The sequence below is a fragment of the Nematostella vectensis genome, chromosome 7 (genome assembly GCF_932526225.1).
Source record: "Nematostella vectensis chromosome 7, jaNemVect1.1, whole genome shotgun sequence".
NCBI classification, from domain to species: Eukaryota; Metazoa; Cnidaria; class Anthozoa; order Actiniaria; family Edwardsiidae; genus Nematostella; species Nematostella vectensis.
Genome location: NC_064040.1, coordinates 5,373,399 through 5,384,877, shown reverse-complemented (window position 1 = coordinate 5,384,877; position 11,479 = coordinate 5,373,399). Strand labels below are relative to the sequence as shown.

Sequence of the window (11,479 nt, the reverse complement as noted above, 5' to 3'; positions counted from 1 at the left end):
ATATACAAATCCATCCCGTTTTGTTCTTTAGGGGATAGTCAGATTTTTATCAGAAAACTCACTTCCCTCGAGGGTCCTCTTTTCCGGATTTCGCACCCCCCCCCCCCCCCCCCCCTGGGTACGGGCCTGCCTTAGTACACGACTGAGGTGCAGCAAGGCTGGCGCATAGGAAGAAAGCACACCCGCTCTCCATCGATAGCCAAAAGCGATCTTTCCATATCAAAGAATTGCTTTATCTCAGACATGTTTCGTTTATGGTACCTATGCCTATGCACCCTCCCCCCCCCTCCCCCCTCAACGCATTTTGGCTGCACACCTTTCAGGAGCGTTTTTATACACTCAGTCAAATTATGGCTTCAAATTTGTAATCGAACACCAATATAATAGACTAGAAGACAAATATCAAGTGACTTATTTTTGGGTGGCAAACTTGTGCGCGCTCCAGCTTTTAGCGGCAAAATAAAAACAACAACAAGCAACTTATTAAGCGCTTACGAAAGTTTTTGTCAGAAAGGGCTTAATTTATTATTGTTTTTTTTTTTTTATCTTTTATTTATTATATAACGCTGGATCGCGTTATGGGCGCAGCCATTTCTGTGTTAATTTTGGCTTAAATTTGCCCACTCTCTAAGCATGGCGCGAAAAAACAACTCGGAATTGACATACATATACATTTTTTTCACTTACTAGAGGGCGGTTCCTGAAAGGCCGATTAACTATTCCGGGTTTAAAATTCGCTAATCGTAGGTTAACTAACCTACGGATAACTCAAAGTTCCCGAATGCCGAGTAATACAGTAGATCAATACAGAGCAACTGAAATTTACCTTTGGTGGTTTTATTTTCGCAAAGAAGCCCCAAAACACCTTTACATCGCCTGTAATTACATCCATTGCAAAAAATGACATTTGCAGGATTCGAATTGGTGCGTGACACTAGCGAGACAGATTCATTTCAAGTATAAATTTCGTGTAACTTTCCGTCTGTCCCAGCACGATTTTCGAGTCAGAATCAAAACGAAGGTCGCATAACAAAGCGAAATGTTAGGACATTTGATCCCTATATTGTTTTTGTGTAACGTTTTTTTGTCGGCGACTTTATTTTATGAAACTTTAGTTCACTACAAAGTTTGGGAGGCCTGTGTTACGCCAACTAAACCGCAGGTTAGCGAGTTAACCCACCTCGCGAGCAGTTAACTCGAACTAACCCCAGAGTTAGCGTTAACCCGTGTTTCGGGAACAAAACTAATCCGGGACTAAAATCTAATCGTGGGTTAGGGCAAATTTAACACTGGGTTAGCGCTAAATCGGTTTTAACTGCGCCTATCCATATTTTACATATTGTCCGGATGACGCAGTTGTCTGGGGGACAAGATCATGGTACATCGATAAACTCACCACTGCCTATTTTATGTGATTTTTTGCTTTTTTTGCCGAACGTCCGGATAACTGAGGGGTTTTTTTTGCAGGTGTAGGTAATACTATCCGATATCTTGACTAATGGTCGCTTTATCCAGGTTGTCAAAGGTGGTCATAGGAAAGGAGCAGTGGCTACGCACACATGTTGCGCCGGTCCCACGTGGTATGTGATGCTGGATGAAGAAGAAATGGAGAGCTCTCTAGGTTGGTCATGGAATCGCTTTAATTACTTAGTCCCTGGTGTACATATTTCTAGGTTCGTAGTGCTCGAAGAAGTTCACCACACATGGTCCACAAAAACCCACCATTTCAACCCGATTAAAACCTTGGGAACTAAGGTTCTTGTGTCACAAGAATTCTTCAGAATTGATAACCAATTATAACCAATATTGTCAATAATTCCTGTGAATTCTCGAGAATACTCGAGTTTTCCGGGAAATTGTCAGGTCCTTCTCGCCCCATTCAAGCCCAGTTCCAAAAGGTTTATGTTCGCTTTTTTACAACAGGTGGGAAAGTCCAGACCTGGGACTCTCTTTGCGCTAAACATTCTGGCTCGCGCGAGCCCGATAATTTTTGAAAATTCGCTGCCCAAATTTGAATTCACGCGTTTATTTCGGCGGGGTATCTTCAAATATTGAGTCATATCAATAGAGCATAAGATATCTTATGCTCTCTTGGGCACATAGATTTCCCACTCCCGGATATTTCCCCAACAGCGCACTCCTCCTCAGCATACCTCAATTCTACATACAGGTTTCATTCTCGTTTTCAGGTGTGTCTATTAAAGAGGACGTAGTACTTTGTGAAGTCCCATTTGGCGGAGTACTTTTCATCAATAACATGATTCCTCACAGAAGGTAGACCTTTTTATTTATTTATTTATTTCCGTACTTGGAATTATGCGTTGTTTCCCACAAAATTCAACAAGTATGCGGGGAGTGCTCATTGCTTTATTCTATATCAGCTACACATCAAAAAAGGCTTACTTGCTAAATCGTGAGGGTTATACCTTAGAACAATAGAACAATAGGAGGTTTATTTTTGAAGATTTTTCTCTAGGTTTTTCTGCCGACTTCAATGTTTGCATAGATGCTTGATACGTATATTGCAGTACTTTGATTGTGCTTTTTTCTGATTTTATTTTAGCCTTGAGAACTTCTCTGACAAAATTCGGTGGAGTCTTGATTTGCGTTGGCTTCGCCCAGATAAGCCAAACGGCTTCTACGGGCTAAAGGTAAGAGATTTTGGTGCAATGTCTGATAATGTACTTATGCATACATTTATAGATTTTTAAGAAGAGTGAAAACCTTTTTTTTGTTTTGTGCTTTTATGATTTTTACATTCATGTAAGGCCTATTTCGCATGGTCATACGGGGTCGATTGTAACATTAATCACGAACTTTTTTTTACACAACAACAGGATAACATCCTAATGAGAACTTCAAAAGACCCAAATTTCAAGCCAGATTTTGAAAGCTTTGCAAAGATGGACCGACATCTACTACAAGAGAAAATCAGCGAGGAGCAGGTATGAATCGCTTACCTTCCCACCTTACAACCTACCTATTTATACTCCTTTCTTTGTACCATGTTTGTTCCCATCCCATCCCATTCTTTAAATCCTCCCTATCTTTATACCTCCCTACGGGCTCACCTGGGGCCCGGCTGCTCTCCTCCCCCCCCCCCCCCCCAGCCTACTTACCTAACCTGACTGCTTGCATAGCCTGCCTGCTTATCATCCAATCCTACATATACAACCCCTGCCCCCTTCCTATCTACCCCCTTCCCTCCTATTTAGTCTCGTCCCTATCTTATTAACCCATTTGTTACTACATGCCTGCATGTAATCTACCTTCCATATTCTATCTATCCAACCCTTAAATGCCTTCCTACTTACCCACCTCCCTTTCTTCTCTCGTCTCATTCCTCTCTTCTTGCTCCCTTATATTTCGACATATCTGCCCTTGACCTCGAACCACATCCCTTCCTGCCCACCTCCCTTCTTACTTCGGTTTGTCCCTATTTTGTTACGCCCTTTCTTAATACCTTTTTGCCTTACCTCCCCTCCAGTCTTACCTACCCAACCCACCCAAAAACCACCTTCCTACCCCCTCACTCCCCTTTCCTTCCTAATTCGTTTTGTCTTGTTACCGCTTGAAACCTACTTGCCTATCTTTTGCCTGTCTACCCGGCCCTATGTTGATTTGTAGCTGTGTTTAACTTTAGGCTAAAGAAGACAGGTTCAGCACTGTTGTAGCTGGCCCCTGGATGAGCAACTGGGAAATCGTGCATCACAACAAGCATTCAGACGCATGGTTAGCAATACGTGACAAACCTAATGGTTTAAGTTCAAGTTGGCATGCTTGAAACAAAAGGAGCACAGAGATACCCTTATGGGCAGCCAGCTAGCAGTTCCAACTCTAGGTAGCATGTTAGCATATTATGTAGCTTTTACAAAATAACTCTTTATGGCAGTCTGAAGGTGACGAAATAATACATTTAGAGACAGGGGAAAGTCAACCATGGTTTCCACTTCCAACTTTTGGGGGGTTCCGCTTTACGTTCCAGAAAAGGTTTTGCACCAGGTGTATAATAAGGAGTTCTGCTGTCAAAATAATCGAAAAATCTTAAATAGAAGAGTCTTATTGAGGAGTACATTTTAAGAAGTTTCGCTCGTTTGGTATAGGACAGTTTACCTTTTTTTGGTCTAGAGCCTATAAAAACTTGAAGTTTTTGTACGAGGCAGAGCATCCTTGCGTCGCGCGTTTCCAGGGAGCGGTAGCACAGGGTGGAAAACAATGTTATGAAAGAATACGATGTCCCATGAATCCCTGAAATTCTTCCCTTGTGTAGTGCTATTGACCTGGAAGCACAATAAAATAAGGGTAGTCTCCATTGGGAGATTTACTGCGCGTGTTTGGGGGTGTATTTGTAAGAGTCCCTTTAGCGTAACCCGAAATGACGAAGTTATACCAATATTCGTACGACTCAAAGAGTCAAATTAACAAAATATATAAGCACATAACGAGACATGAATGAAGCGGTTAACAGTCTTGTACAGCAATACCATAAACCAGCTCTTGAGCTATTTTAAACCCTCAATCGAGAACATTAAAGAGATCGCGCGTCAGCCGGATACCCAGGCTTCCCGCCTACTTTGACAAAAAAAAGCCAAAGAAAACACTCACGCCGGAGGTTGCCATCATCAAATAGACATAAAGTACTTCCTTGCTTTCAATATAATGTGACATTTGTCATTCTAAAGAGACTAATTTCGCTACACTGCTCGCCAAATCGACGACGGGAACTAAAAAAAATGCATTTTAACGACTTCTGGCGACTACTTTTGACGTTGGGTTCTGTATTGTATGTGTGTGGTGTCTTGAAGTTTTCTCTCTATGTTGATAGACAGATCAGTAATATCGTTGTATCGAGGTCAAAATTACGCTTCAGAAAACAGATTGGTATCGTAAAATCGAGAATATCGTTGCATCCAATATCGTAAAATCAAGGTAATTTCTTATACATTTCACTGTATTTCCGCCGGGAGAAAGGAAAAAATCAAGGTTATCGTAAAATCAGTATCACAATATCTAGGTTCCAACTGTATGTCCCTTGTGTGCAGGCCTGTAGACAGAATGAAAATTTTACCGAGGCAAAGCTAGCCACTGGATGATAAATCCAACAAAAGCAGGTGTTTAATTTTTCAATTGTGAAACACTAAACATCAAAAGTTTACCGAAACTTTTGAAACATCAAAAGTTCGCCTCACTTGCCTCATGCTGGCTACGGCCCTGGTGTGCACCAGGCATTTCTGCAAACTGTTCGGCAATTCCTTTTTTTTTTTTTTTCGTTTTTTTTTTTTTCTTTATTAATTTCACCTGAACTAAGGTCAGTTGAAATGATTGTTCTTAACATGTTTTAAACATTTCATACACTTTCAAAAATAGTCATTTTTAAACAATTTATTACATCGTGCGTAAACGGGGTCGGTAGACTTCCTGTTTTGCGGAAAACAAAGTTCATTTTGAAAATAACATGATAAAAGCTACAAACACTTGCCGGAAATAGCGACCCTTGCTTCGTCTATAAAGTGACACGAGCTTTTCACTGGTCCTTCTTTTTAAACATTATTTTGTTATCCGCAGCTGTGAAGTATTATTATTTGTAAATGCGTAGCCAGGATTTTTAACAGGAGGGGGGCCAAAAGGGACTTTTCAAGGCATTTTCTTCTGCATTAATGTCTCATACATTAACTTTATTTTTGGCTACTAAAAGGGGGGGCCGGCCCCCCTAGGCCCCTGGCTACGCCCTTGCAAATGTTTTTATTGGTTTGATTTGATGAAATTATAAAAGAGGCGTTTAGATTAATCATTATGTTGTTTTAATGTCTGTGTAAAACACACAAAGGGGTTTGTTTTTAGCAATTGTCCCAGTTAAGTTCATGGAGAGACGAAACTGCAGCGTTAGTTTTCCAAAAACGTGCGTGGAAACAAAAAAAAAATTAGATCTCATAGTTATTTTTTTTTTGTTATTTTGTTATTTTGAACAGGTCAAGTGCTGTTTTCTGGGCCGAGTTTTTTTTTTCAATCAATTAGGGCATTTTTAAACAAACCATAATGATTTTAAGTTTTTGGGGTGTATTATCACAATAAAATATACACCAGGTGAAAAATTCACGATTTTTAAAGGCACATATTATTACTCTTAATTTTGGCGGTAATTAAATTCCATATCTTCCATCACTTTGATGCCCCCCCCCCCCCTTCTAGCAGCCAAAAATAGAGTAAATATATGAGACATTAACTAAAATACAAGAGAAAATGCCTTGAAAGGGCCTTTTGGCCCCCCTCCTGTTAAAAATCCTGGCTACGCCGCTGTATAGGTACGGTAATACGAGCAGCCAAATCGTACAACTTTTGTGACAGCATTGCTGCAAGTGACGTTGCTCGTTTTACTACCGGCGAACCAATTTTTGTGGAAGCAGTTTTTTGTTGCAGGTTGACAAAGTTTGCTGCAAAAAGTAGAAGATGGTTCTACTTTTTGCAACAAAACTTGGAGATGTAACCCGTATTACTACATCAACCCAACTGGTCAAGCATACGCAGGCAGTTGCAATAAGGTTTGTGATTTGTTGAACGAAAGTCACACGTCAGTGTCACGGAGCAAAAAGGTGGCGGATCAACAGCAAGAACAAGTCTTTCTTTTGCTGCGACAAACGTTGGTGCGCCGGTAGAAAAACGTGCAACATCCACATCGAATGCTGCCACAAAAGTTGTACCATTTTGCCGCTCGTATTACCGTACCTTATAGTAAGGAATTCCCACTATGCGTCCTTGCACACGCCCCCCCCCCCCCCCCCCCCACTAGACAAATAATGAATAACAGTACTGACTCTTTTTTTATATATAAACGTCCAGCCTGAGATTTCACCAAATTTTAAGAACATGCTAAGAACATGCCGAGGCTCAGATAACAGAAAAAAAATCTTTTTTAGTCCTGATGCGTTCTAAAATGCAGAATCAGATTGTGCTCATAGTAACAGAACCTTATTATTGCTATTGACCATTAGTGTAATTCTCTGCCTAATAATTCATTGGGTATTATATTCTTATATACACTAAAATTAAAGAACATATTCAGCCTTAAAATGTCCCCAAAAATAGGAACGTCCCCGCCTCAACTGAAAATTAGACGTTCCTATAAAAAAGAGTGTATTCTGTATGCCACTTTGCTAGTACTAGAAATTAAGAAGTGAAGACTTCTTGAAACCACTTGAAGGTCTATGATAGGTTGCCGCGCGAGAGTAACTCTTTGTACCAAAAGGCTATCTTTTCCTTAAAAAAATGTAATTGCGATTGATTAGGAGCCGAGGAGTAGTAAGTTTTCTCAAGGTCTAGATTACGAAACAAACAGTGAAAAAGGAGTTGGAGGTTCTCATACGTCCATATGCCAAGGCTTTGTCACAATAAAGACTGAGTTGGGAACCTAAGTTCACGACAAAGGATAAAAAAAACTTAAGTTCTACGTTGAAGATTACTGTTTTGAAGCCAGCGGCACGTATTTATTGTCTTAAGGAGATGGTACAGGGCTTAATTTTTAATCATAGCTTATTATTAAGCAGATTTATTTTTATGGGGATGCTGACTTAGGGGTGACGGATGGTCGATCCGAGAAATTTCGAGACGACGAGAAGCCACCAGTTTTGAAAATCGGACTTTGATTTTAGTTTTGAAAATCTGATCTTGCTTTCAGTCGAATCTCTAAATCCGATAATTACAGATGCCTTAAAATTTCGCGAGAAAATAAGGGACCATTCGCCAAAAAAAACAACTGTTTAGAATAGTTCCCCTCTAAAAGTCTTGGCTATTTATTTCTCTAAAACATTCGTCTAGACGCAAAAAGGTTAATCTAACTTGCCATTTGTACTAAGTACAACTAATTCTTTTTTTGTATTTTGGGAAATAAAGTGACAAAATGCGTGTTGTGCTATAATGCACGAGTGTTAGAGTCGTCAAGTAAATAACTGACAATTGTCTTACGTTTCTTCTTTCACAAATGAATCCGACCGGGAAACGCAAGAATGTCTAAAGAAACATCTCGTCAATAGTTATTTAAAAATCTAAAGTAAATTGTACGTCAATAAAATCAATGCCTAGAACAAATACACCTTCAAAAGTTGAGAATTGACAATTGGCTAAAAAAAGTTTGAAATGTGAGTTGAAGTTTTTTATTAGAGTAGTAATCTTTTAGATATGGTTCTTTTATATATTTCTTTTTGTTGTTGCCTTTTACCGAGCCAGTATCCGGTCATAATGGTTCTTCCTACAGGCTTAGAAACTTGAGATGATTTAAATGGGACCACTGAAATAACTTTTGTCACTCACGGGGATATTGCATGACCTGAGCCACATTCTTTTTACAAAGAAAAACCAGAAGGGAAATGAGATCAAGATGTGGGCGAAGGAGGAATGAATACGTACAATTTTCCCATTAAAGGCCGCCTTCCTTTCGCAAGAAGCACACAAAGGTATTAACTCATACCTATCGAGTACCCTAGCTAAATTTAGACAAATATTCTAATAATTGTTAAGCTCTAAGTGCAAGTTGGTGGGTTGATGAGTTCAATTGGCTTTAACAACATGCGAGAGCCCGCATTATGGCCTACTTCCTTACAGGGGCAGGTGCAACGGTTATGCCTTAAATAGGGTGTACTAACAGCCAGTCAGGCACTAACGCTCTGGACCTCGCCCTGGCTATCGTTGCCTCTTGACGGAAGATGAAGAAGACACAATATACAGCGCTTCTAGCCTCTCTATTCATTGTCAGTCTGTTGCTTCAAGCCATGGGGGCAGTAGGTTCCATGCCTAGCCCTCCCTTTGGTAAACGTGAACGCACCGTTGAGGTAAGATGTTTTCATAATGTTGAGCAACTTATATTTATTTATTTCCCCCTATTTCAATTTTCCGTTTAGCAAATTGCACCTTTTCTTTTTGTGCTTGTTTAACCTATGAAAAGTTCTTTTGAAAAAAATGGAATTTGTGTCTGTTGTGCGTTATTTTGTTATTGTAGCAAATACCAAATACGAAAATACATTTCCATCGGATGATTTGGCAAAGTTATTGCAATAACATAGTTTTGAATTGGCAAATAAAGTATAAAAGTTTGTTTTTAGATGGCCGGTTATTATTTTTTTTTTAAGACAATAAAAGGTTGTGCTTGACAGATTGTACAAACGCTTTTTGACTTTACGAAATTGTCTCGTTTTTATTCTAGAGAGTAACATAAAACAAATGTGCAAATGTGTACAGTCCATTGCAATGAAGAAAAATCATTGAATCGTATTATCCTGAAAAACAATGCGCGAGGTTTTTTTTGGTGGTCTATAAGGGTTTTTTTGTTGCTATTTTCTTTTATGAAGCCATTATCGGCCGGATAAAATTTAAGATTCAGCTTCGGTTTTCATAATCTTTCCGCTTTACACCGGTAGCTTGTAACGTCGCGACAAAAGTCTTCAATGGCAAGTTAGAGTGCGGCCTAAGGTCGTACTTGAGCTTTGGTCCAATATAAACCCACTACAACGTGTTCTTTTTCTAATGGATCGAGTTTGCGTAGGGTATATAGGTTTTGAATATCACTTCCTTTCCAAATTGATGGCACCGTTCAAAAAGTACACACAAATTGATCATGTTGACTTCACATCGCCCTTTCACTGCACCACACCCGCTAGCGTGGCCATCTTGAAAGGTTTTGTGAAGTTCACTCATTTTTTTATAAGAACCTTTTTATAAGAACGTGCAGGCTGAGATTTCAGCAGATTTTAAGGACATGCTAAGAAGATGCTCAGATAGCAGTAACATATTGCTTTTTAGTCTCTATGTGCTCTAAAATGCAATGTTAAATTGTGTTCATTAATAACAACATTAAATATTGTATCGTTATTGATCATTTTTGTAATTCCCCTCCTAATAATACATCGGGTACTATATTTTATAAGCCCAAAAAATTAAGAACATGGTTAACAACATTTCCAGCCTTAAAATGCTCCAAAAATAAGAACGGCCCAGCCTCAACTGAAAATCAGACGTTCTTATAAAAGAAAGGTGTTACCAATCAAAACCAATGAAGATAGATAGAAATGTACTTTCTGATTGACGTGAACTTCACTAGCCAACAAGTGCGTCCCCTGAAGGCTTGAGTGAACTCAGATCACGACGAAATCCTCCTAATATTGAAGTACTTATCAGTCATAGCCTTCTCTCATTCTCGGGCTCTCTTTCGGAGCTATTCGGAAATGTTTTGTTTTCGATTATTGTGGATTAATAGCGCTTCGCCCCAAGTGCATCACGCGAACAATTCGGGATAACTGTGAATGAGAGCAGGCTATACCAATTAAAACTGTGACTTTCGCTAATTTTTGGCAAGTTTTCTTGCAACTTTGTATTGGGGTGGCCTTGGTAGCGCGTATTGCACGTTTATTAACTTCATATTAAGAAAACGTTGTCGTTTTGGGGGTCTGGTAACGGGAAATCTTAGTTTCTTTTTAGAGACTTCTCCATTGGCTAGAGATTGTTACAGTCACTGTTTGTATCTTCTGATTACAAGTCAAAAAGTTTACGAAGCACCTGCTTTTGTTTGTTTTCTAATAGTTTTTTCTTATTTTTTCAGCAACAAAGAGTCTTTTTACAAGCAAGAAATAATGTCTGTGAAGCTGCGGTATTAATGGGATGCGATCAATCTCTCGAGAGCGTGCGCACTATGACACACAAGCTAGACCTGAGTTGACGGAGAAAAGTTGAAGCCATTGTGTTACATAGAGAAAAAAAAGAGGAATATATATTTTAGAAATAATCTAATTATTTTGTTTACAAAGAAAGAAAAAGAAAAGAAAAGAGACAGGAACCTTTTCCAAATCAAAAAGTTGATGATTGTAACAAAGGAACTACTTTGAATAAGAGTCTCGTTAAGGCATGGATATCCCTAAAGAAATTAGTTCTAAAGTCCCTAAAGAGAGTACCTTGGAGAACAGATTTTCGCATCTGACTATAATTGTTGACTCACCCTTTATGTAACTGAATGAGCACCCTACTTTGACTCGGAGTCACATTGCTTCTCCTTGCTAAAATTGCTCGAGCAGTTGGCGGATCTAGCTTTTCCCTGAAGGGGGGGGGGGGGGGGGGGGGGTGGCTCAGTGACAAAGGGGGGAGGGGGTATCAAAAGACCACCGTGGTCTTTTGATACAGCTTTCTGGAAGCCCAAAGGGGGGGGGGGGGGGGGGGGATCAAACCCTCTAAACCCTCCCCCCTCCCGCTACTGTCGAGAAACCTCTTATGGCAAGGAAACTGCTCAGGGAAGTTAGCCCATAGTATAGTAATGAGGCCGAAACCATTCCTCGAAAGAGTACTAAGAAGGAATCTTGAAAATTGGAAAATCTGAAAAGACAGAGTAAAGATATAATTAAATTCTGAAAGACTCTTTATTACTTTATATTTTAACATGATTTTGCATACAGTCTCTGATAAAGCCCAAAGTGCAGAACGGCTACGAGAAAAATCAGATTTT

General features: G+C 39.6%; 1 protein-coding gene and 1 long non-coding RNA gene across 2 annotated transcripts in view; both read left to right on the top strand.

Annotated features, from left to right (window-relative positions):
- The window catches only part of LOC116614456 (phytanoyl-CoA dioxygenase-like), a gene marked incomplete in the record, with an annotated part of 15,302 nt that extends 10,990 nt beyond the window's left edge, over positions 1-4,312 (top strand). The window contains 5 exon segments of the mRNA XM_048729736.1: positions 1,516-1,621; positions 2,190-2,274; positions 2,564-2,651; positions 2,838-2,945; positions 3,644-4,312. Coding sequence (XP_048585693.1) covers positions 1,516-1,621; positions 2,190-2,274; positions 2,564-2,651; positions 2,838-2,945; positions 3,644-3,784 — 528 coding nt within the window.
- Positions 4,313-6,957: 2,645 nt separating this feature from the next.
- Positions 6,958-10,785, top strand: LOC116614460. Its single transcript, XR_004294534.2, has 2 exons — positions 6,958-8,822; positions 10,586-10,785. It is a non-coding gene; the product is annotated as an uncharacterized LOC116614460 (long non-coding RNA).
- Positions 10,786-11,479: the final 694 nt, after the last annotated feature.